The sequence below is a fragment of the Brassica oleracea genome, chromosome C9 (genome assembly GCF_000695525.1).
Source record: "Brassica oleracea var. oleracea cultivar TO1000 chromosome C9, BOL, whole genome shotgun sequence".
Lineage (NCBI taxonomy): Eukaryota > Viridiplantae > Streptophyta > Magnoliopsida > Brassicales > Brassicaceae > Brassica > Brassica oleracea.
Genome location: NC_027756.1, coordinates 47,493,018 through 47,517,923, shown reverse-complemented (window position 1 = coordinate 47,517,923; position 24,906 = coordinate 47,493,018). Strand labels below are relative to the sequence as shown.

The 24,906-nt window shown below is 36.9% G+C and overlaps 5 protein-coding genes and 1 long non-coding RNA gene across 6 annotated transcripts; 2 read left to right on the top strand and 4 right to left on the bottom strand.

Annotated features, from left to right (window-relative positions):
* Positions 1 to 1,361: 1,361 nt before the first annotated feature.
* LOC106316590 lies at positions 1,362 to 1,819 on the bottom strand. The gene is made up of 2 exons (XR_001264881.1): positions 1,668 to 1,819; positions 1,362 to 1,495 (listed from the first exon to the last, which is right to left on the bottom strand). It is a non-coding gene; the product is annotated as an uncharacterized LOC106316590 (long non-coding RNA).
* A 340-nt stretch (positions 1,820 to 2,159) lies between these two features.
* LOC106316782 (NAC domain-containing protein 86) lies at positions 2,160 to 5,191 on the bottom strand. The gene is made up of 6 exons (XM_013754652.1): positions 4,851 to 5,191; positions 3,744 to 4,024; positions 3,263 to 3,583; positions 2,904 to 3,185; positions 2,725 to 2,791; positions 2,160 to 2,639 (listed from the first exon to the last, which is right to left on the bottom strand). Exons 1-6 carry the CDS (start codon positions 5,005 to 5,007, stop codon positions 2,257 to 2,259), a joined length of 1,491 nt encoding a protein of 496 aa, XP_013610106.1. The 5' UTR covers positions 5,008 to 5,191; the 3' UTR covers positions 2,160 to 2,256.
* A 2,382-nt stretch (positions 5,192 to 7,573) lies between these two features.
* Positions 7,574 to 13,029, top strand: LOC106318595 (tetratricopeptide repeat protein 27 homolog). The gene is made up of 20 exons (XM_013756635.1): positions 7,574 to 7,998; positions 8,140 to 8,278; positions 8,673 to 9,007; positions 9,220 to 9,301; positions 9,374 to 9,635; positions 9,908 to 9,966; positions 10,104 to 10,193; positions 10,315 to 10,406; positions 10,497 to 10,595; positions 10,687 to 10,764; positions 10,873 to 10,957; positions 11,028 to 11,086; positions 11,214 to 11,283; positions 11,426 to 11,517; positions 11,658 to 11,720; positions 11,807 to 11,873; positions 11,964 to 12,188; positions 12,281 to 12,397; positions 12,483 to 12,635; positions 12,729 to 13,029. Exons 1-20 carry the CDS (start codon positions 7,586 to 7,588, stop codon positions 12,837 to 12,839), a joined length of 2,691 nt encoding a protein of 896 aa, XP_013612089.1. The 5' UTR covers positions 7,574 to 7,585; the 3' UTR covers positions 12,840 to 13,029.
* Positions 13,029 to 13,737, top strand: LOC106318597 (UPF0651 protein YPL107W, mitochondrial). The gene is made up of 2 exons (XM_013756637.1): positions 13,029 to 13,453; positions 13,648 to 13,737. The coding sequence occupies exons 1-2, from the start codon at positions 13,060 to 13,062 to the stop codon at positions 13,656 to 13,658; spliced, it is 405 nt and encodes a 134-aa protein (XP_013612091.1). The 5' UTR covers positions 13,029 to 13,059; the 3' UTR covers positions 13,659 to 13,737.
* Positions 13,551 to 16,151, bottom strand: LOC106318596 (autophagy protein 5). The gene is made up of 8 exons (XM_013756636.1): positions 15,931 to 16,151; positions 15,592 to 15,716; positions 15,421 to 15,487; positions 15,196 to 15,285; positions 14,750 to 14,837; positions 14,388 to 14,534; positions 14,056 to 14,187; positions 13,551 to 13,923 (listed from the first exon to the last, which is right to left on the bottom strand). The coding sequence occupies exons 1-8, from the start codon at positions 16,039 to 16,041 to the stop codon at positions 13,679 to 13,681; spliced, it is 1,005 nt and encodes a 334-aa protein (XP_013612090.1). The 5' UTR covers positions 16,042 to 16,151; the 3' UTR covers positions 13,551 to 13,678.
* A 272-nt stretch (positions 16,152 to 16,423) lies between these two features.
* Positions 16,424 to 18,458, bottom strand: LOC106313788 (protein REVEILLE 1-like; the record flags this gene model as incomplete). The annotated part of the gene is given in 5 exon segments (XM_013751702.1): positions 16,424 to 17,452; positions 17,574 to 17,635; positions 17,748 to 17,859; positions 17,950 to 18,018; positions 18,359 to 18,458. Coding segments are annotated over 5 exon segments (1,137 nt in total). The 3' UTR covers positions 16,424 to 16,591.
* Between the last annotated feature and the right edge of the window lie 6,448 nt (positions 18,459 to 24,906).

The following is a 24,906-nucleotide window of genomic DNA, read 5'->3' as shown; positions in this document are numbered from 1 at the left end:
AGTTTTCATTTATGTTGTTATGTGTGTTTTTATGTATTTCTGTCAAAAAATTAAAAATTTGTAATGAATTTTAACATTTTTACCATAAAAAAATAAAATATAGTAAAACTAAAAACATAGTTCCCTTACAAATAAATAAAATAATGTTTATTTATTAAGTGAGTAAATTAGAGAGAGATGCATCAGCCTCTCAAAACTTAGAAAAACCGGTCTTTTTCAATTTTCTCCCGCACAAATCTAAAAGCTAAGGTAGGTCGATGGCTTTTCTAACACTAACACATGTTTACATTTCATCAGATGCATATACATCAATATAAAGCAGCAACTCATATACTTGTAAGTTCATCCCACAGGCGTACCATGTCTTATGTAAATCGAGCAAAACTAGATAAAAAATTACGTCCCTTGCCGCTATACTCACACCGCACCATTTATGATGTTAATCAGCACATACAGTTTTACAGGTTTAGACATACTGAATTTGAGTATAGCTAGGTAGAGACCGAGGATATTTTCTTATGCTCAAAACTAGTTAATTCGATTCAGGTTACAACAATTACGGTCACCCAGCTTCCTCAAGAAACAACCTCATCGAGATCTAAACCAGTCGAATCAATATGTAAATCCTACCAAAATCCAGAACAGAAACAAAAAAACTTACAGGACTAAAAAAACCGACAGAGTACATTGGTTTATAAATCACATTTTTTTATTAAAAAGTAAGGAGAATGGATCAGAACATTGGCTTGATTTCCTCTGATGAGAGGAAATAATAATCGCTTAGAATAATCAGATTCGATCATTTGGGGAAATTGTCATCACCTCCATATCTCCTTTAACAATAGCGGACCAATACCATATGTTTTTGATTTATCTAGCACATCCTAGAAATTTTTCAGCTCAACATAAGCTCCAACAAGTCTACGACGATAAATATCACATATTAGTAAAAAACAAAACTATAAAAAAATTAATGAGAATGGATCAGAACATTGGCTTGATTTCCTCTGATGAGAGGAAATAATAATCGCTTAGTATAATCAGATTCGATCATTTGGGGATATTGTCATCACCTCCATATCTCCATTAGTATAAAATAAATAAAAATTTATGAAACAAAAACAAATAAATCAACTGTATGTAAAAAACAAAGGAGAAGGATCAGAAAATAGGCTTGACTTCCTCTGATGGGAGGAAATATAAATCGCTCAGTATAATCAGATTCGATCATCTGGGGAAATTGTCATCACCTCCAATTCTCCATGTTTAAAATTGTATATTAAGATCTAAGGAAACCAACTTAAGAATACTAACAAACAAATCAATAAATCTAATGTAATTCAAATAAAAATAAAAAGGAGAAGGATCAGACTAATTGGCTTGACTTTCCTCTGATGAGAGGAAAATTCTATTCGCTCAGTATAATCAGTTTCGATCATCTGGGGAAATTGTCATCACCTCCTTATTCTCCATTTTTACTCTTTCATCAACAAACCTAACAAAAAAAAAAATCTACTTTCAGACAAGACATTCCAGATCTTAGGCTGTCTACTAGATAAAATAAGTTTCAGACAAGATTTTCCCTAGACTGCGAACTCGTGATGATTGATAATACACAGAGGTATTTACATTTAATATCAAAACGAATAGAAGAAATAGGAACCTACTATTGCGTCAACTCATACACAACGAACATGAACAAGAACGGTGGTAATCAGTTAAAGTGACGCGAGCAAGAAACACTAAAAAACTAGAGATCAGAGAAGCAGATCTAAGCAAGGTTCAAGGGTATGAGAAGTCGACGGCTGGTTTTTGTGAGAGCTTGAGGTTTTAGTCAAAGGTTATTTATACTGCCAATGAGATCTGGCTGATGCCGTAAAACCCTAACGCGCGTGTTGTTTACGTGACTCGTACTTTAAGTAAATTTCTCTTTGGTCCTCATACTTTGTAAAGTTTTACGGACAGAGGCAAATAACTTTTAATTTTTTTATTTTCTTTCAGACCTTTCTTTTTCTGTTTTTTAGTTGCTTTCTTTTTATGTTTTTACTTTTTATAAGTTTTTTTTGAATTTGGAAAACAAAGTATACATATACAGCTAGATTATGAGAATTCCACAAACAAAATAATGGATTATGCATGATAGTTTTTCTCTCCCCCAATAATATTTTACTTATGACAATGAAAATCAATCAACATTTCAATATATAGTACAGTCTCTTCTTTTTAGATAGTATTTGATAAACAAAATTAATAAAATCAGAAAATAATTGTAAGACACTTGTAATAATGTTTTGCAGCTAAACCAATCTGATTCAATTTCATCTTGGCAACATTTTCAGCCTTCTGGAACCAGGAATCCTTGCCTTCTTCTTCCGTAAACAGTCTTCTCTCTTCATTTCCTCCGACAAGATTAATGTGAACTTTCAAAATCTGCGACGGTACGACTCGATGATATAAAACTTGAGTTGTTTGACGTGTGCAAATGAGCATTTTATGGTCTACTCTAGTCTCTTCTTCGATCATTCTGGATCCTGAAGAGTTTAGAGTTATGTTTGACTTGTCAGTGTCTTCTACTCGGTCCTCAAACGAGAAAAACTCATCAATCTCTATGTTGTTGAGTGTACTGGTCCCAGATCTGCCTGTAATAGTAAAATAAATATAGAATTACTCACACATTTATACATGGTCTCGTTTCTGTACTTAGAGTTCTTATATCATACCCACCAAAATATTCAATATCTTGATCATTCTCCTCAAAGCTTGGCAAAACCTCTACGTCTTCTGCGAAACTCTGCTAGGAATACATATATTAAAGCGGACGTCCATGCTAAGGTTTAGACTTTAGAGCATATAATATAAATGACTAATTTACATTACTGGCTATGAGATATGATGTTAATTACCTGATTTAAAGATCCGTTAGACATGTTCATCCATGTCGAGTGTCCAGCACTGTGCAATTGTTCTTCGAGATTTCCAATGTGTATTAAATGATCATCAACGTTGCTGTTATATAGCTGGTTGCGGTTACTTGCAGCGAAAGCAAAGTCATCGAAACCACATTGACCGCTGTTTTGATTCATTCCATTGGAGAAAATGCTGGTCTGAACCGGCGTGTTTTCTACTTGCAAAGGTGGCAATGACATTTGATGTTGCAACATTCCACATTCAGTTTCTGTATACACCTATATACACAACATGTTAAGATAAGGAGTTGATCATTCCATATTAGCTTTAGAATTATACTATTACCTAAGGTTACCTTAGATTGATTGAGGTATGGTCCATAAGGAGATTCGTAATTTGAAAAGCTTGGAGTCATGTTTTGTGACAAGTATTGCGACCGGTCATCATGGTCACCAAATGCGTTTCCAAATATCGGTTGGGTATCGGTAACGTTATTGTAAGGTAGAACTTGATGTGTATTTGAACTTATTTCAAGGTCCGAACCAACGTCAAAACTTGAGCTACGACTTATATTCGAACTCGTGTTGGCGTAAGGCTGATGCTGCTGCTGATGTTGATCTCTTGGTTTCCCTTCAATTATTATCTTCTTGAAAACGCGGCAAAGCGCATATGCATCCTGAAATTATTAACAGCATCAACTAAAGTTTAGTTTCAGACGGTTTTGTCTAATAGGTAGTAATAAAGTACAAATATATTTTATATATTTAAAAACAAAAAAAGGTACAAATATATACTTTAAGAGCAAGTTAACTGATTGGTTGGGTTAGCTAGTCAACCTGCATGCCGAACGCAGTAGGTTCGCATTCGGTTTCATCGAGGCGATATTCATGCATGACCCAACCAGTTCTAATGCCGTGCGGGGCACGTCCACGGTAATAAACTAGGGTTTTCTTGGTTCCTATGGCTCGATCTCTCAGACTCACCCGCCGGTCTTTGCCGGTGGCTTTCCAGTAACCGCCTTTTGTTGCTCGGTTTGTTCTTGAACCATTGGGGTACTTTCTGTCCCGTGGACTGAAGAAGTACCATTCCTGGTCTTTGCTCGGAAGCAACGACTTCCCTGCCAATTTTTATCGGTGATTAGTTTCTGACGACAACAATGATTATATATGTTATACAAGTTTGGATAATCCATCTGAAATTAAAGATTTACAGTTTCCAAAGATACAGACCCTAAAGTACACACACAAATAAAGGCAAACTCATAAAAGGCTTGGTGGTCCATGAGAGTTTCTTTTTTGACCAAAAGGAGTCCAACAATTCGGTTGCTTCTGGTCTAGTCTATACTACTGTAATACTAAGACTATATATATAATATATTAATTGCTAACATTTATTTGTTTGCATCTAAGCTTAGTATATTTTTAGATAAGCCAAACCGGCAGATTCAATCCAAACTGATCTTAAAATGATAAAATTAAAATCAATGATGTCATCTGTAGTTTTGTTATTTTAACAACCCCTGGGATAAGTTTAACGATTCCAAGCAACAGCAGCAAACGAGCACTCAAAGAAAAGCTAAGATGGGAGTGAGATTCAATAGCATTTGAACATAAAACACAACCTGGAGGAAGAGAAAGTCCCCAGGAGATCAGTCTGTCTCGAGTTGGGAGTCTACCAAGAATGGCAGTCCAAGTGGTAAAGGAACACCGGGGAAACGAGATGTAAATAGATTATAGATGTATATGCTTTGATCAAGGTTAACGTATATATTATGGGTTTTCTTGTCATCGTGATATTCTTATTCTTTTCTTCACTCTATGTCACAAATCTACGTTAAACCCTATTAAGCTCTTAAGCTAGTCAGCTAGAAAAGGATCTTGTACCAAATCATATACTGATAGATTGATTTGTGATTAGTCACTAATGTTCTAATAATTTATTACCTGGCAAGTCCCATGGTTCGCACTTGTAGAGGTCTACTTCAGGGATAATTTCCAGCTCTATCTCTCGACCGTTGATCTTTCTTTTGAGATAGTATGTGATTAGTTCCTCGTCCGTTGGATGGAACCTAAAACCAGGAGGCAACGAGACCGGAGCCATGTATAAACTCTTCGACGATATTGAAACCTGGATTCAATATCGGTTTATGTAGTGTGCGACAAGACTTAACGAACGGTCTTGTTAGGGAACAAATGACCGATCGTATTATACGTATATAGGAAAGGTATAACTGAGTAAGAGATACTAGAGAGGTGGAGAGAAATAATACGAAAGACTCAAGAGAAAGAAGAAAGAGAGAGAAGACAAATGTTTTGTGTTATGAGGGCTTGAACGGTGTAGGTTTATAAATAAAGAGGAGAAAGACAGATTTTCTTATAAAATGGCTGAAAACTAAATAATCAAAGGGAGAGGATGTCACCTTTGGAATGAAATAACAATATAAAATTATAAAGAAAATACCCAATTGGTCCCATCTTTTTCTTGATCTCTTTTTGTTTTCTCTTACACAGATTCTGATTCTCACCATCGTTATCTTCAAGTTTGATAGATAGGTTTAAATATTACTAAGAAAGCTTTTGTTATTTATTCACAGTAGACCGGTCCATACATTACACAAGGAAATTAAACTGCGAATGAAAATTTAAATAAATGATTCATTCATTATAATTTTTGTGGATTTTGAACATATTTTCCATGCTACGTGGTTCTGGGATACTTGTTAACTTTCAAATACATGGTTTCTGTATAAAACTATGAAAAAACATATGTCACAATTAAAATCGGCATAATGCAAAAATGTATTTCTTCATCTAAGAGGTCTCCTAAAGTATTCCATCCTTCCCCAAGTGTTGTCGGTTTGGAATGTTCCACGTGGCAGGACATCATTGGGTGCATGGGGAAACGAATATTGGGTTAACCAATAGAAACTGGTTTCAGATCTTTATGTTTTGCGGCGCTTCTAACTGAAATAAACTGCCTCATTTGTAATATCCCACTTGCGAATCCTTTAGTCACTTCGTGATTGCCGCTGATCAATATACAATCCCAATCTCAGCTATTCTTTTAATTACCGATCCCGAACCGAATCCTTAGCTAATCCCAGAGTAGAGCAACATCTCTTGTGAACTAGTTTTAAAAAATCATGTATTAGTTAGTTCAGTTTATGTTCGTTTCGTACTTCGCAGAGAACATGTTGCACTACTTGTCCATTCACAGGTGACATAAGCATGTATGTATACAAACACATCGCAATTGATAGCTTTTTAAAACGTGAAATTTGTAGATAACTTAGCTCTGATTTTACATCATCTATCGGTTGAAGTATGATCATTAATTATAGAGTAATTATATTGGTTATTAGTGTCTAGTTATAAGGTCATTCTCGAGAAATTAAATCTCTCGTGACTACAAAATAAATCAAGTTTGGCATATTCTCATTGCCCCGTCATCAGATCATCGGTCATACGATAAATTTTTTTCTCATTCACTCATTTGCTACTTGCAAGTTACAACGCCTTCCTCATCATTTTCCACTAATTCTTTATTTTTCAAATTTTTATTGTTACTCCCTGATAGATGCACCTATGCGATATCATAAGTTATTTTTCCTATTTCTAGTTTTGAAAACTTCACATGTCCTTTACTGTCCACACTACTATGACATTATGAACCACACCAAATGATAACGAGACGCAAACTCGTTCGTTCATGAGCATGTAACATCTAAACCAGAATGAAACACATGATACTGATATATACAAACGCAGTGAATATTTTACACATCATATATAAAATTTGAAAGGTAAAGAGAATAACAAGTTGGGGGCTCCACATGGTAGATCATGTGGGTCCAGCTTGTGATCATGTGAAGAAATCCCTTGAGGCATTGATGGGCCAACCCCAGCATCGCTTATCAGCTTTTCTCATCATCATAATCAACTTTTATGTCATTCTTCAGATTCCTTATTCTAGATCTATATCCAATTAAACATTTATATATACACATATATTAACATTAGCATACAAGTTTAACATACACACATATAATAACAAATTGTTCATACCCTTCTTTACACTTTTCCCTCACATGAATCCATCTTTTTGTTCTTTACTTATTCATTTTTGGATTTTACTTATTCAATTACAGATATTTTTTAATAGTACTCGTATAGTATATAATAAGCATTAATGTATATTAAATTCCCAAGTTGAGATCATGAATTATTTACAATAGTTATTATCAAAAAAGAAATTCATTTGGAAGCAAACAGAAATTATGCATAACAAAAGAATTATCATTACACTGATACGCGTATATTAGACAGACTATTAGTAGAATACTTGAATAAGAAATGTATTTTGAACAAAAAAAAAAGATACCAAACAAAGTGTAAATTTTACATAAAACTCTGAAGTCTCTGATGAGAAAAAGCGACACAATCCTGGTCAAAATTTGGCTGGGCCGGTTCGCTACTTTTGACTTTAGAGCAGTTTTTATCGGGTTTTTGTCTGGGCTAATAACCAGTTAACCACCTGCTTTTTAAACTGCAAACCAAACCGGAAAGACATTCGCATAACGGTTCAACCGGGTTCACCTTGAAACGACGCCGTCTTCACAATACAAAAACCTCGCAAAACCTCCTTCACTCCCGTCTCTTCCAGAACACTAACCACAACCATGGCCGACGGCGAAATTCGAATCCTACGCGGTTACGAGCTCCGTCTCCTCCGATGCACCGTGTCTCTACCACCGTCAGATTCTCCTCCCGAGTCCCAGTTGCTGGATGAATCCCAATCCGAAACACATCCACACGACGCTCTTATAAAGTCTCTCTTGTCCTTGATCGAAGCTGGAGACTACCTCGGAGCTCTGACCTCGGACGCTGCTAGGGTAATACTCGGCAACGCCGAGCTGGAACTAGTTGACTCGGTTGAATCGGCGGAACGAGTTTACTCCGAGGTTCTCGACAAGGTCGAGTCCTTCGTGGTGAACGATTCGTCGGATGAAATCGATAAGGCTCGCCGTGCTGTTGTGGTGATGTGCTTAGCAATCTCATCTGCGTTTTGGTTCACTCGCTGTAATTTGACAGGGTACGATGCCGAGTTCAGTTGTAGAAAAATTGGATTTTTTTTTTTTCACTAAATGTTCTAAAAATTGATTTTTTTTAAAAATAATTTCGGTTATTACAAAACTCCAACGAGCTGTTTGGTTCTGTTTTTTTCAACTGTTAGGCCGACAGATGGATCAGTGAAATGTTCGTTGCCGTTTAAAGTATCAGAAAGTAAGGAGTTAGTTGAATGGGAGAACTGGGCGAAGATTCAGCTCATGTCTGCAGGCTCTGACTTGCTCGGGAAGTTTTCTAATCTCCAGGTACTGTGTTTCGTTTCATTTGCTTGTACTTATAAATTGTGTCTTTGTTTGAGTTTATGAAGGAATAAGAATAAGTGCCATTTGATGTTTGTATGACTATGAAGTTATTATGTTTCCTGCTACTTGATATGTATAATTACACCAGCAATGCTCGTCTTGTAAGATATCCAACTTGTTCTCCATTTTCGGTGATGAGTTTATCATAGGCATTAGAGAATTCAACTTTTGTTTGTCAGTAACCAAATAAAGTATGTGTGCATATATAACCACATAAGTTTTGTTACACTTCTACTAAAAAAAATTTAATGATTTTTTTAGGAGCTCTTTTAAGTAGTTCTGATCTTTGTTTTGTAGTGAACTCTACCTAACCGAATCATACTTTTTTTTCCTGCAGCACTTAGTTTTTGCTAGAATGCTTCTGTTGAAGTTGAAAGATTTGCTGTTCGAGACAACTGCAACCCAAACATTTGAACTAAGGAGTGTTTCATGGTGGCTTGTCAGAGTTCTACTTATTCATCAGAGAGTTCTACACGAGCGATCTTCATCTTTGTTTGAGATGTTGCAAGTCTATATGGCTGAAGCTCTTGACCATTTTGGAGCCTTGGAAAAAGTTGAAAGCTATTGGTCTTCTACCTTGTTGCTACATGGGGAAGTTTCATCCATAACCTCAACCATACATCTGGAAGCATGTGTGCTTCAGTATATTTATGGACGGATTGATCCCTGTCGGTAAGTTATCGTTGAGACACCATCGTCTTTACCTACTTCGTACATGTTTATAGCTTCTTATAAGTGTTTGTGACATATATATATATATATATATATAGCTACAAAATTGAGTTTGTAATTTGGCGTTGCTGATCTAATTACAATACTTTGTGATCTTTTATCTACTATACTGCTATAGTATATTGGTCTTGAGTTGGAGTACAATTTTTCAGGTTACAGCTTGAATCTGCTAAAGCAGCATCAAAGCTCGAGTTCTCTGTTAGTGGGGCTTTTGGATTTCGTACTATTCACCAAGTAAGCTATAATATATATATATATATTTGTTATATTTATTCGTGTTTTGAAATATCTCTGATCTTGTTATAGGTAGACCCAAAGGCACAAATGGTATTGATAGCCAAAACTAGTTCATCCAATGGGGACGTGATGTTGGCCTCTAGTAAAGCTGATGTTGGACCTTATGAGGCTTGGGGAGTTGAAGCACCTGAAGTATACATGACTCCCAAACTAGTGAACGATGAGAGTGAAGCTGGCAAAGAGTCTGCGACCTTAAAACCAGTCGAACAGGCAATGGTTTTGGCTCAGTGCCTTTTAATTGAACGGGGTAGTCGGCACAATGAGATGCAAAGTAAGTAATATTGTATTTGGAACATTTAATGTTAGTGTTCCGTAGAGAGCTTTGATGCAATGATGGAAATAATGATAGTAACAACTCTGCGTAGTAACTTAAGCTACCAGACATTAGTTGTGACTGCAATTCAAAATGCCTGAGGAGTCTCCTTACGGTGTTGCCAAATTACTATAGAGACCGTTAAGGAGATGTCTGCTCTTACTTCTGTTTCACTTGAACTGAACTATGGCCGTTAGTTTTATTTATGTATTTAATACCTTCTTCTGCAGGATGGGATATGGCTCCATATATTGAGGCGATTGATTCTCAAAAGTCATCATATTTTGTTGTAAGCTACAATCTTTTTCAGTTATTTGATCGTCTACAAGTGAATAGTTATACAATAGTTATTGGCTTTTCATTTCGTCATAACCTATGCAAGTGAAACAAACTGACTGACTTTTGTTTCTTCGGACATGGTATTAGCTACGGCGTTTCTGTGACTTACTACGTGTCCGGTGGGAATCAACTCGGGGTCGTACAAAGGGACGCGCCCTGGAGATGATGGGTAAACTGGTATGTATGAACTGTGTACATGATCATAATCAAATTAGTTTTTTCTTCCCTCTTTTGCATTGGACTTCTCCCGTGCTGAAACACTCATTTGTTAGCGTCATTTCAATCTGTCCATTATTAGGTTGAAGCTATCAACAAGAGTGATCCTGGAGCATCACAAAGAATCCCTTTATGCTACGCAGTCCATCTCCCAACCATTCCTGCTTTAAGAAAGTAAGTTAAATTTTTATGTGCGTGTTCAAATATCCATTTTGGATTTCCTTCTGTGTCTTATGCATTGTGCCGTTTTGATTCTAACAACAGGGAATACGGTGAGCTACTGGTTAGTTGCGGTTTGGTTGGGGAAGCAATCACAATATTTGAGAGCCTGGAGTTGTGGGACAATCTAATTAACTGCTACTGGTAAACTAAAAGTTTGAATCTTCATTTTTCCCATCCTTTCATTACTTGTTCGTTTTGTTCTCGAATCTTATTACATGATGTGAAATTTTAGCCTTCTGGGAAAGAAATCAGCGGCTGTAGATCTCATCAATGCGCAGCTTTCTGAACGGCCAAATGACCCAAGATTATGGTATTTAAATCTTTTATAGTGCCTATTTTGTTCTCTTCCAGTTGGTTGTATATCTTATTAAATGGCTGTGAAGTGCCGTAATCATGTGATGCTTGATATTGCTTTCAGGTGTTCACTTGGTGATGTTACGATTGATGACTCATGTTATGAAAAAGCCCTGGAAGTGTCAAATGATAAGTCAGTTCGTGCTAAGGTAGTTTGAGACACATGATTCTTATAGATATTCTCTCAGTCCACGCTCTAATTAACTCTCCTTCTTGTAGCGCGCTCTTGCTCGTAGCGCATACAATCGCGGTGATTTTGAGAAGTCAAAGATGTTGTGGTATGTAAAACAATTTGGTTCTGTTTCTTTATCTTTTTCCTTGATAAACAGGAAATGAATTTATAAAACTTAACCCTTTAAGCTGATTTACTTTTGAGATGTCTCATATTTTTTCCTTCTTGTATAGGGAGGCTGCAATGGCGTTGAATTCTCTGTACCCGGATGGTTGGTTTGCTCTTGGTGCTGCTGCGTTGAAGGTATCATCAAACTCCATCTTCTCTGATAGTTCAGTAGCAAGCTTTTCCATTCCAAATGTCATTTATATGAAAAAAACATATAAATTATTGTCACCATGGCTGGGAGAGATGCTAATATAACATCTCCGATATTATACCGTAGGCCAGGGATGTTCAAAAAGCACTCGATTCATTCACTTTTGCTGTTCAACTCGATCCTGACAATGGAGAGGCCTGGAACAACATTGCTTGTCTGTAAGCACTTCAGTTTCATAATCTGCTCTGTTTATGCTGAAATTGCAGAGAAGATTAAATACTTTTTTTCTTTTCACGCACGCGTTCGTATTAAACTCACCTCACTGCTCATCTATTTTTCACTTTCATATTGGGTGCAGGCATATGATTAAGAAGAAGAGCAAAGAATCATTCATCGCATTCAAAGAAGCGCTTAAATTCAAGTATATATATCTTTCCCTTACCATTTATAACTTGACTTAAGAAATTGAAAGCGTTAGTTATCTAAAAAACATCGTTGCATCAACAGGCGAGATAGCTGGCAGATGTGGGAGAACTTCAGCCATGTAGCTATGGATGTGGGAAATATTGATCAGGTAAAGGCACCTACATAACTATTTGATTACCTTTAGCTTAGGAGTTAGACGAGTTGGTTTCATCTGTGCTGTTTTTTTTCTTTCGTTCAGGCCTTTGAAGCTATACAAAAGATACTGAGCATGAGCAAAAACAAGAGGGTTGATGTTGTTTTACTGGACCGTATAATGACAGAGTTAGAAAATAGGAATTCAGCATCGTCTTTATCGGTTGAAACTGAAGCTTCTTCTGATGAATCAACGGAGTCAAAACCGCGTGCTGCAACACCAGCTGAAACTCAGCGTCACTTAGAGTTGCTTGGGAAGATTATTCAGCAGGTTAGAAAAAACATTTTGATAGCTAGTATATTTCACTGTATTGTCTCATTGTCTGAGTTTTGAATGTGATTCTTGCTTATCTCTTTTTATAGATTGTCCGAACAGAAAGTACATCTGAAATATGGGGATTGTATGCAAGATGGAGTAGAATCAAAGGAGATCTTATGGTATGCAGCGAGGCATTGCTGAAACAAGTGCGCTCATATCAGGTATAAATGAGTCATAATTAATCAAAGCCGCTCTTTGATCTGTGAGCATCATTCTCAGCTCCATTTTGTGACATATCTCTGGCAGGGATCAGAACTGTGGAAAGACAAAGAGCGTTTCAAGAAGTTTGCAAGAGCATCGTTGGAGCTTTGCAGAGTCTACATGGAGATCTCACTGTCCACAGGAAGCAAGCGAGAGCTCTTTAGTGCTGAGATGCATTTGAGGAACACAAGCAAACAGGTATAAACCAGTATTACTATTCATTAATCTCCACAATACTTGATAAGCTTTAATATGATGAGACTGAATAAATGGTGACATGTGTTTGTGTAGGCGACAGTGAGCTTCCCGGAAAGTGAGGAATTGAAGGAGCTCGAAAGTTGCCTTGAGGAGGTGAGAAATGCTCTGAAGAAGTGTGAAGAGACTACAAATACGAAAACATGAAAGAAGAAAGATACTCTAGTAGTAGTCTCTGGTCTGCGAGTGTTTGTAACATTTGTATCGTTTTTCTTGTTGTTTGGGTCAAAGACGATTCGTAGTCGTGGATCACTGGATTGGCTTCCTTTCTACCAATTATATTAGGACACGTGTACTATTATTCCCATAGAGGGGTCATTTTTGACGCGAAAACGCACTTCGAAAAAAAGAAAAAAAATCTGTTGGTATGGTTTTGTTGCATCATCTCCATCCTCGAGTCTCGATCGCCGTATGGCCAGCTTACAATCCTCGCCGGAAAAGCCTCCAGGATGTGCTTTTGAGCATGAGATTTGGATTAACGCGAGATCTCTCTCTAAAGCGGTCCTTGGGCAAGTACTATTCCGTATCTCGACAACAACAGCTCACGTCGCCGATCTCCATGGCCACCAAGAGCGAGAATCTCGTGGAAACTTCGACGGAGGAGAAAGGTAAGGTAGATGAGGATAAGGAGGAAGAGATCTCACTCCCTCCGCCGCCGGAGAAACCAGAGGCTGGAGATTGTTGCGGTAGCGGCTGCGTACGGTGCGTTTGGGATGTGTATTATGAGGAGCTCGAAGAATACAACAAGCTTTCTAAACCCAGTTAGAATGATTCTCTTTCTTTTCGTCAAAAAATAATTAAACAGTTGATTGTTTTTGTGAATGTTCATTCTTTGAGAAGTCGAAGATGCTCTGTTTATGTTGAAACATGTTGGATCATTATATGTATATAACAAATAGTTGATGCTTTTGGCTTATAAAAAAACAAACGAGAAATCAATTTGGTCTATTCACAGGTCGATTGTAGATGCAGAGCCTTACTAGTTTTTACCTTTGAGGACCTATCACAAGAACAGAGATGTGGAGATAGAATTCTGGGTTCATCAAGTTGTTTACCACCCATGAAAACGGTATCTCTAGTTTCAATTCTATCCCTTGTATCCTTACCAGCTTGATTTCTCCCCTCGTCTCCTGCGACCCATCTGCTTCTTCTTCTCCACTCGTTTGAGCTCTGTCTCCACTGTACTCCGGGAGGAGACTTTCAATAGCGTCACGTAGAGTAAAGCATTTCCCTGTTAGATACTGAAACTAATCAGTGATCTTACACAAGAGAGATTCAAGTACAGGTCCATAAAGCCCCAATCTATTATTGGTGAAGATACTAAGAACAATGCAGCGGATCTTTAAGCTGATAAATTATTTACCTTTTTCTTTCAGGAACTCAACAGGGCGATTCATGTACGAAATCTCATCCCATGTATCGATCTCAGGCACATCTTCAAGATTCTCGAAATTTTGACTTACACTTCGAACATACAGCCTAACAGGAATCCTTGCTGAAACAATGATCATCACAAGTCAAGAACATTAGGAAACCATTACTTTGTGAGGAGGTCATTATTCTATTCCTAAGTTGTTTCTGTTACACGATTTATTAGATGAGGGATACTACTATTTACAGCCAGCGTTTCTAACTAGGTTTATGTCACTTCAAACTGAATCTAAACATTTGAAGCTGAGGTTATAGTTGGCAAACCTGTCTTAACTTGTCCAGCCACATCTATCTCAGTCCCACCACCTTGTCGAGATACTGGAGATGACAAACTTTCTTTTCTTGAAAACTCATCTTCGATATTTCCCATTTTAAGCTTGGGTAATAACCTTGTGTAGGCATCAAGATCACCTGCCAAACCATCAGTTTTCAGAACTCGAAGTCAAAGATATATCCAAAGGTTGTATACCAAGATTGATGAAGCAGATAGTAAAATTTGACAATGCTGAATGCAAAAGCTGTGTCTAGTGGCGGTTAGAGTTATAACCAGAAGTATTGCTGTAACAAGAATGATATTGGATATGCGATTCATTTTTTAATATATGCTTAACATGGACCACTCGTACCGTTCATGACAGAAGTCCACAGATCCTCTTGATCACTCTGAGACATATTCATAACATTCTTGCAGTTTCCATTGATAATATATGCCGCCTGCAGGAGTAAAGCATTGTTATAAAATAGCAGACAGGAGAAGCCTATGTCTACTCCACTAGGGAATGACCAATCAAATTCAGCAAATTTTTTTTTTATCATTCGCTGTCATTTGCCAGTTATAGATCTTCGACAGCCTATGAAATTCTATAACCCTCAGAACTTAACTTAACATACGGAAATGGTAATCATGGTGGCAGACAGAGATGTAAACGGTTGTAATAGATCAAAATGTGGAAGAATGCCATAAGCTTGTTCTACAACGTCAAATATACTGGAAGAGTATGCACTGTTTTATTTGGGAAGCAAATACGTTTCACTTAAAGTAAAAAAGAAAAGTAGAGAAGTTTTGACAAACCTCTTTCAAAGAGTTAACAAAGTTCCACTTGGCAGAATCTTCTCCTTCACATGGAATGAGTACGTTGCTCGGATATCCCCTAAAGTGTATCTGCAAGTAAAAAGTTTCTAAAACCCTCAAGAACAGCAAAAGATAGAAAGGAAAACTAAGGTTTGTGTATCCTAATTCAGTGTCTTTCAAACAAAAGAAGCTAATGAAGTTGAGATATAGAGAAAGAAAGGTCACAGTGAGATTCCAAGGTCTTTCAGGTTCAGCGCATAAGAGATCGAAGAGAACACCTGTTGGTATATACCTGCAAACACCAAACAAGATTCACCTCTCCACTTAATACATATCACACACAAAAAAGCAGTTACTCCTATTATATGGTAACAGATTGAACAGTGGGAGTAGTACCATTTAAGAGGAACGCCTTTGTAATCGAACCAGATTGAGTCTTCACCAGGAGGAAGTGAATCCTTGAAGTAAGGCTTTATCAGAGGAACTAACAGAGGCAAGTACCCTATCCTTGGTGCTAACACCTGAGTGAAAACATAAAGAGAGAGCTTAGATCTTCGTATGCTCTTATCTCGAGCTTAACAACATTCCCTCAGTCAAATCCAATCCTCTAATGCAACTGTTCCTCCTTCTCAAACAAATTGATCATCAAAACGATATGATTCAAACCCTAAAACCCCAAATTCGATGGTGATCCAACTAACAAACAATCGTAGAAACAAAGAGAGAATGGATTACGAGAGCAGGAGGAGGAGCAGGGTGAGAAGCGACTTCGGATTTGTGGAGATGAATCTGCAGCGGAATTGCTCCTTCCCATACATACTTCATAGCTTCTTCATTCGCCGCCATTCTCTTCTTCTTCCTCTTCTCCTACGTATCCGTCGCAGCTTCTCTCTAAAACGATCTTTCTCGTGACGTCATCTTCTCTTGCGTGTACAGTATTAATATAAGGCGTACGTTTAGATTAAATAGTTAGTCGCGAGCTAACATGATCCGTGTACCAAGTCCGAGATAGTTAGATTTTATGCGAATAGGTCTATATCGGTTTATCCTGGTTTGGCAATTATCCCAAGTTGGTTTGGTTTATTAAAATTCAAGGTATTATATACTGGTTTTATAGAGTTTTAATTTCGGTTTCAATAACTTTCTGGTTTAATTTCTATTTTGAACTTTTCATAGAGGTAACAAAAGAATAGTAACAGACTTAAATTTGGTTTGGTGTTCAAATCGGTTCTACCATCATAATCACTAGATTAACTCCAGTAAAAAAATTGTACAAGTGGTTTACAATAACAAATTATGCCTAAAACAACAAACAGCTCGGAGAACAAAATAAAACAACAACAACAACAAAAAAAAAAAAAAAAACACTTTGATGAACATTAAGAAAATGTCATAACTATAAGCAGAGGCGTATCTGTTCTTGTTCTTCTTGTTCTGCCTCTATAACCATCTTTCTCTTCTTGTATGGACCAAACCCTCTTGAATTAGACTCAGAGTTTGCTCTTCTGAGCTCCGAAAATGCAGACCTCTCGCTTGGTTTCAACTCCCACCTACACACCATTGTTTCATGTGGTTCTGAGCTCTTGTCCGTATGTCCTGTATCATCCACCGAACCAGTGTTTGATCCAGTCGATGATCCTTCATTCTGAACAGCCTTTTCTGAATCTGAGCATCTGTTTTCCACTTCTTCTTGCTTAGGAGGGACTTGTTGTATCCAACAGCTCAAGAGTTTCTCTTGTGGGTTTATCACCATGGGGAATGTTTCGGAACGGGAGAGTTTCCTTGGTAATGGCTGAATGATAGGTGACTTACAATACGTTGTTAGAGAAGAGGACACGCCTGAATCAGATACCAAAACTGTGTTACCAAAGAGTCTAAGGCTTTGCTTTGTCGGTTCCTTGACCAAGCTCTCTCTTGGAAACAACTCCAGCTTCGTAGATGGGTTTACCAGAGTCTCAAGATCTTTTGCAGTAGCTGCAAGAGGAGCAGCAGGAGGTGATGCAGAGGAAACCGGGGACAAGCTTCGATTAGGTGAATGTGAATCAGAGGAACCCAAGGCTTCTGATCCAACGGTTGACAACACAGAGGTTGGAGATCCGTTGTCTCGTTCTGAAGGAGAAACTGATCTGCTTGCTTGATCTCCCTCGTTCCCCAACTTGCGTGGGTAAGGATGTGATGGTTTTCTCTTGGGACGAGGAGGTGGTATCACAATTGGCTCCAACGAGCTCCCATTACCTCCAGATGCTTCTTTAGCAACCTGTGTATAAGACAAGATAACAGAGCTAAGTCACAAGTCTCCAGACAATCTATGCTATGGACAATGATCCCTTGTTTGGTACTTTCTGTGAACATATTATTTGCAAATAAGTTTTAAAGACCTTGGAGAAAAACTTCTGAGCATGGCTTCGAATCTGAACAGCAGTCTTTGTACCCACATGTTCTGTTTAGTGAAACAAACATATATATATATATTTTTGGTGGTTCAGGTATTGGTAAAGAGTCTAAAGACCATATATAACTTGGTAGAAAATGATACATTCAATTATTATTACCTTCTATTTTCCTCCATGCTCGCCCGTGTTGCTTCAATGCTTCAACAAACTTATTGTGCTCTTCATCAGTCCATCTCTCTCTTTCCTTTGTTATCGTGTATGGTTTCCTCACCTAGCAAGAAAGATAAACTGAGTCAAAGATCTTCACTTTTGACATAACAATATGTGACACATTAATTAGATAGTCAAATAGAAGTAAAACCTTGGGTGCATAGTCATTTCCCTCTTGGTCGCTGAATTGTATCTTCTGCTTCTCTGTAGTTTTGGCACCCTGAAGCAACCACCACCAAGCCCAAAAGGGGAAACTTTTATTTTAGGAACATTAAAGTTTTGTACTTTTATAACAAAAGTGGCATTTGGTTCATTTACTTTCTACTTCAGTTGCTCAATAATACATTTTCATTCACAAAATCATACGGTTTTAACAGTATTCAGAGATCCTAGTTACATTTACAAACACAGTTCGCTTGTATATGTTAATAACAGCCCAGTAATGTAATTATTGCAACACACAAACTTAGAATTAAAAAAAAACTCAACTTCTTCTCTAAAGGGCATAGATTCATTAGCTAATCTGAATAAAGGAGAAAAACTAGATTTTGAGTCAACACCTGAACATTCGTAGTCAACGGAGACGACGCCATAGCTTCCCGGATTTAGAGATCTCGCCGGAGGTTAATTAAAGAAACTAAAAAGGTTAAATTTTTGAATCTCGAGGTTGAAATGAGCTTAATTTCTTCTATTCTCCGTCCGTTTGATAGAGATCTCAGAAAATAGCTAGCTCTCAGAGATTATAAGAAAGCTGTGCTCGGTCGGAGTAAAGGAACAAGCTTTGAACGGTGTTGTTTAGCCGGAAGAAGAAGGAAAGAGCAAATGAAGAAAGCAGAGAGAGAGAGAGAGAGAGAGAGATTTGTGGAGGAAAGAAGAGTTTGGGGGTGGTGAGAAAAATAGGAAGACAAAAGGAGGGATGCCACGTCAGCTTCTGGTTGTGCGCTTTTTCGATTTTTATTTTAATTTTGAATTATTTTATTGGTTTTTCCATGGAACGCTCGAGAAGAAGATGAAATCTTGTGGCTCACCTTCGATGACCCACATTGACACGCGTCGCTCGTGCCTGCAGTCACTTTCTAAAAAAATAATTAAATCTTCTTTTTCTGTAGTTGTCTCGGGAGATATAATTTCGTAAGCAAAGAAAAAAAAGAGGATTTTGCTGGACGGAGAAATGTGAGCCACCAGTAGATTAGAGGAAGGGACAAAAAAGGTCATACTCACGAGAGTATGATATCTTGTGCTTACTCGCTATTATCTGGCTTCTTCATGTTCATTGGTTTCCACTTCAAGAGCTTTCTTTTTTTTTTCTGGATAAAATATTTCATCTTCTTCAAGTGTTTATCATTAGATAATTTAGTTTGGAAGACATTACATATTTACATATGATTTGAGCTTTTGTGGTGGTAAGCTTATAACACTTAAACTAGATTTTTTTTTTTAAATACGATACTATTTGTTTTTTATGTCATTATTTAAGGTTGGACACAAAACTCGAATTCGAAGAACCGAACTGATCCCAATCCGAATAAGTAGTACCAAATCCGAACTGAAATTGATTAAATATCTGAATTATTTAAAATTTTGGTATTTGAAGAAGTGAAACCTAATCCGATCCGAACAACCGAAATATTTTGGGTTTCTGAAATAGATTTATATAATTATATATATTAATTATTTTTAGATTTAATAACATATATAAAAACATCCAGAATATATATGATATTTTTAAGTTTGTTTAAATATTTGAAATATATACAAATAATCAAACATAAATATCTAAAATAGTTAAAATATCCTCAAAACTCCAAAATACTTAAATAATTATTAATTATCTATCCAAATATTTAAAACAAACCAATTTATATGTTAAGTTAAGTACTCTGACATATGTTATTCAAATTTATATGTAATATATTCTATTGTTTATAGATTTTTTATAAATTAAAGCATATAATAAATTTAATTTTTTTTAAAAATAATTTAAATTGGTTATCCAAATCCGAACCGAATCCTCAAAGATCTGAACAGAAAACGAAATCCCAAACAGACCCAAAAACGAACCCGAACTCCCACCCCTAATCACTATTATATATCATATATGTGTCATCATAGGTTACAAAAATATGTGTTATCATATAATTAATCGTATTTTATACATACCATCAAACACGTAATCTTATAATTAATGATATTTTATACGTACAATCATATAAATAATCACGTATTTCAATGTGAAATATAAAAACCATAATTTACGTTGGTGTTTGAAATTGAGCTTTGTATTGTATTTTTATTATATATATTGAAAACATTTTTACAATGATTATTGGAAAATATGTTAGTAAAAATCAAATTTTGAATATATGTATATTTTTGAATGAATTTTTGATATAAATTAATTTTAAATTATTATTTTGATTTGAATATGTATATCAAGTAACATAAGCCCATTACTTTTAATATAATGTAATAGACTTCTAATTTTTTTAATAGCATAAACCCGTTACTTTTTTTTTCTAACTTACTACTATCCATGTTTCCAAACATCATTATTTTTTTAACTACTATCTAAGTTGCCAAACAAAAACTTAAAGTACTTCTAATTTAATAAAATAGATACAATTTTTTTTTTGTGGTGGTAAACTTATAAGATTTATACAAAAGAAATTGCATCTAGTAGCTAAGAAAAAAAACCAATTTACAAGGGAAATTGCATCTACAAATCCTTAAATTTACAATTCATCAGCAGATTTTTTATAAGTGTTTAAATGATTTCAGTTATGTAAGTTATAAAAAAAACATATATAACACATTTTTTAATTATCTTATGTTTTAGTTTGAAATTTGTAAAATCATTGTGATCAACTGACCATTCCAACCTCCTTTGTCTCAGTAGTCTTTCAGTTCTTGGTAGTTATATTATAACCTTAGTGGGAAATTTCAAATCAGAAATGAATTAGAATCCAAAATTAAATGAGATATTTGTATTTTTACATTAAGTTAAATATCTTCTGCCTATAGAAAATACTTGGTGTGGGTCGCTCCATTACGAAAGCCTGGATATATACACATCATATATATTTAATAATATATTCAGATACGTATTCGTGACATTTTATAATTATTCTCAACTTGTTCGTATTAATATGTTTATCCATTGTGCAGGTCGTAATCAATTTTCTTAATTGTGTAAGATAATTTAATTAAATCATTGTCAAGCATATAATATAAAAGCAAATTAAATTAATTGTATCTCATTTTGGGTGGAAGTGAAAGTTAATTACACTTTAGTTTAAAATATAGTATATCTTGAGTGCACTTTTGTCCAGGTCACTGATTCTTACATTCAGCCGACTGTTCTACAGAATAAGGACACGTGGAATGAAAGATGAAGAATTCTAGACCACTCGTTTATTCTTATGTTTATTTACCAACGTTCACCGAATTTATAACATAATTCCTCAGCCACAATATTTTCTTCTCGTTGTGCTTGTGCCTTGGCACTTTGGGTTTCAAAGAGGAGAAACTGGTTGGTGTGTGGCTTTCGTGTCTTATTGTTATTATTACCATATCTTCGATTGCAATAAATTCCAACCTCTAGTGGAAAACCATATCTATCTAATATGACAATCATCACTTAGAAGAAAGTTCAGAAAAAAATACAAGATGAGATAACTCAATACCGTGAGTCGGCATGTGGTAGAAAACAGTAGTTCTGAAACTCATTACGAAAAAAAAAATTGCATACAATAAAAAACCTTATATTAATTGCTTAACTAATAATTTAACATTGTACCTAAAGAATCCATACACTAGTAGATAATAAAATCATCCAGAGGGGTCAAAAGGCAGAGTAAAGTGACTAATCCGACGAGAATGTTAGGCTTTGGTACTGATGAAAGTTAGGCAATAATCTACTGGATTGTGTGAAATGGCACGTTACATCATTGTGATATTTTTCGTTTTCGTCACAGCCATACGTTTATCTTTTTGAGATATCTCGCCTTGTAAGTTGTACACCATATATTATTCTTTTGAAAGGTTGTTCGTCTTTTGCCATATCCTTACCAATTTTAAATTTTCCAAGCGTTGGACATTTCTAAGTTTTGGAGATTCAGGAATATTCCTCATATCATATTGTTGTACGAGAATATAGGAGTCGATATGTATCATTAGATTTGATATCATCTTGTAGAGATCTTCTCTTTGTTGTATATAAACCCAGGTTGGGTGAATGAAATATATATCAGTTTCTTCTCTCTTTGGCATGGTATCAGAGTAGGAAAACAGAGTCTAGTTCCTCGTCTCTTTTTTTTTTTCAATGACTGGAGTTACTGAAGTTGGAAAATCATCCGACGTGGTTGGAGTTGGTGTGACCAATACAACGCTGGTCTCCCCTTATTTCTTGCATCCGTCTGACAACACGGGTCAAGCTCAAAGTCCAATCCTTCTGAATGGTGATAATTATGAAAGGTGGGCGAAACTCGTGACGAATTCGCTTCGTGCTAAGAGAAAGGTGTGCTTTCTCGATGGGACCTTGAAGAGACCGTCTTCAGACTCGGTGGAAGCTGAGAAGTGGGACATGGTCAATTCAATGATCATTGGCTGGATATACAGCAGCATTGAGCCGAAACTACGACCATCAGTTTCTTTGGTTGATAGTGCAAAGCTCATGTGGGATAGCTTGCAGAGACGTTTCTCCGTTACTGATGGAACAAGAGTTCATCAACTGAGGGCAGATCTAGCAGCGTGCAAACAAGAAGGACAATCGGTGGAGTCCTATTTTGGGAAGTTGAAGGTATTATGGGATGATCTTTCTGACCTCGAGTCTGGTTTTCAGTGTTGTTGTGGAGATGGCATTTGCGCCGCTATGGTGAAGTATGAGCAACACTGTGAGAAGATACGTGTGCATCAGTTCCTAATGGGCCTTGATAACACTCATTTTGGAACATCTCGATCAAACTTGTTGAGCCGAGAATCAGTTCTCAATCTCGACAGAGTGTATTCTCAGATCGTTCAAGAGGAACGTCATCTTAACGCTACTCGATCCACTGAAGAACGGAGTGCAGCGGTTGCCTTCTCTACAAACTCAACAACAGCAGCTGCGGCTCGACCTTTCACCAACAAAGGGACAAAGTGCTCTCATTGCAACAAAACTGGTCATGATGTGAGTAACTGTTTTCAATTGAACGGGTTTCCGGAGTGGTGGAACGAGAAGTCTGGAGGAAGGGGAACTGGAAAGGGATGTGGAGAAGGATCAGTTCGTGGTCGAGGAAGAGGATCAGTGCAACAACGAGCTTATCACGCTCAAACAGCAGAAGAAGCAGCTCCTGGAATTCCTAACTTCACGGCTGATCAATGGAAGTCTCTTGCACAATTCATTAATTCTCAGAAATCAGGTGCAGATGAGAAGTTATCTGGTAAGAGAGAAAAACTTCTTATTATGGGGAAGCAAAGTCGTTTTAATGTGATAATAGATTCGGGAGCATCTAATCACATGACAGGAGATGCTACACTTTTGACTGATATTCGGTCTATGGTGCCTTGTGCCATCAAGCTACCTGATGGTGGTATTACTTGGGCAATGAAATGTGGAACCTTGACCCTTGGGAGGAAACTAGTTTTGCAAAACGTTTTCTTAGCACCTCATCTTGACATTACGCTCATCTCTGTTGCACAGTTGTTAAAAGACATTAATGGTTTCGTTTTATTTACAAAACAGTTTTGTGTGATACAGGACCACAATTTGAAGACTTTGATTGGTGCGGGTGAGGAGCGTGATGGGGTATATCATTACAAGGGCGTGCTCGATGCTCAGGCTGGCAGTGCTTCAAACCTACAAAGTCGAGATTTGTGGCATAGAAGGTTGGGGCATCCTTCGCCTCGTGTGTTGTCTTTTCTTTCTGGTGTTGGTGTTTTTAAGAATAATGTAGGCGTTTTGGAAAATTCTTGTGATGTTTGCATTCGAGCCAAAAAAACGCGTGATAAGTTTAATGAAAGTTCGAATAAAGCTGATGCTCCTTTCTCTATGATTCATTGTGACCTTTGGGGGCCGTATATAACAAGTTCTTCTTGTGGAGCTCATTATTTTCTCACGATTGTCGATGACTATTCACGGGCAGTTTGGACCCTTCTACTTCTTGAGAAATCATAGGTTCCAAAATTACTTACAAACTTCATTGCGTTTGTAGAAAGACAATTCAAGAAACAAGTTAAAGTTGTTCGCAGCGACAATGGTACGGAGTTCACCTGTCTGCGATCTTACTTTCAAGAGTCTGGCATTGTTCATCAGACTTCATGCGTAGCTACTCCTTAACAAAATGGTAGAGTGGAACGCAAGCATCGTCACATATTAAACGTGGCACGTGCACTGCTGTTTCAGGCCCATTTGCCGGTGAAGTTCTGGGGAGAAGCAATACTGGCTGCAACTCATTTGATCAATCGGACGCCGTCTATTCTACTTGAAGGCAAGACACCGTACGAGCTACTCTCTGGTTCTTCACCTGACTACTCACAGCTAAGAGTTTTTGGTTCACTGTGCTTTGCTCGACGTGTTCAACGAAGCAAAGACAAATTCCAGGAGAGGAGTATACAATGCTTGTTCCTTGGTTATGAGACAGGCAAGAAGGGATGGATTGTCTTTGATCTCGAGAAAGAAGAGAAGTTTGTGTCTCGAGATGTCATTTTCAACGAAAATGTTTTTCCTTTTGCGAAAACATGTGTGCCAGAACAACACGCATAAGCAACATTAAATGATGTCATTCATCCTGTTGTGTTTGATGATGGTGTGGAAGCTCCAACGACAGGGGGAGTTGGTTCTCAGTTACAAGGAGGTGGTGTCTCTGAAGAGCAAAGTTTGGGAGATAAGACAATAGAGCCGTCTCCTGTTGCGGATAAAGAGACTGAGGTTGCTGAGACTCCACAACAAGAGACACATGAAGAAGAACAACTTGGTCGTGGCAGACGATTTAAACAACAGTCTGTGTTACTCAAACCGTTTGTGAATTACTCCGCACAAGCTAATACCCATCACGCTACTCCCAGCAACACTCAACAGTCTTCTGGTACGTGTCTTTACCCACTAACTGATTTTGTCTCGTATGATCGC

Excerpts from the sequence above, each read along its gene's own strand:
- LOC106316782 (XM_013754652.1), bottom strand. The coding sequence starts at position 5,007 with ATGGCTCCGGTCTCGTTGCCTCCTGGTTTTAGGTTCCATCCAACGGAC. Across the intron at positions 4,025-4,850 it reads CGAACCATGGGACTTGCCAG|GGAAGTCGTTGCTTCCGAGC; the intron begins GTAATAAATTAT and ends AAAAATTGGCAG. Across the intron at positions 3,584-3,743 it reads CTACTGCGTTCGGCATGCAG|GATGCATATGCGCTTTGCCG; the intron begins GTTGACTAGCTA and ends TAATAATTTCAG.
- LOC106318597 (XM_013756637.1), top strand. The coding sequence starts at position 13,060 with ATGGTTTTGTTGCATCATCTCCATCCTCGAGTCTCGATCGCCGTATGG.
- LOC106318595 (XM_013756635.1), top strand. The coding sequence starts at position 7,586 with ATGGCCGACGGCGAAATTCGAATCCTACGCGGTTACGAGCTCCGTCTC. Across the intron at positions 7,999-8,139 it reads ACTCGCTGTAATTTGACAGG|GCCGACAGATGGATCAGTGA; the intron begins GTACGATGCCGA and ends TTCAACTGTTAG. Across the intron at positions 11,284-11,425 it reads TTGGTGCTGCTGCGTTGAAG|GCCAGGGATGTTCAAAAAGC; the intron begins GTATCATCAAAC and ends ATTATACCGTAG.
- LOC106318596 (XM_013756636.1), bottom strand. The coding sequence starts at position 16,041 with ATGGCGGCGAATGAAGAAGCTATGAAGTATGTATGGGAAGGAGCAATT. Across the intron at positions 15,488-15,591 it reads AAAGGCGTTCCTCTTAAATG|GTATATACCAACAGGTGTTC; the intron begins GTACTACTCCCA and ends TGGTGTTTGCAG. Across the intron at positions 14,838-15,195 it reads TTGTTAACTCTTTGAAAGAG|GCGGCATATATTATCAATGG; the intron begins GTTTGTCAAAAC and ends TTACTCCTGCAG.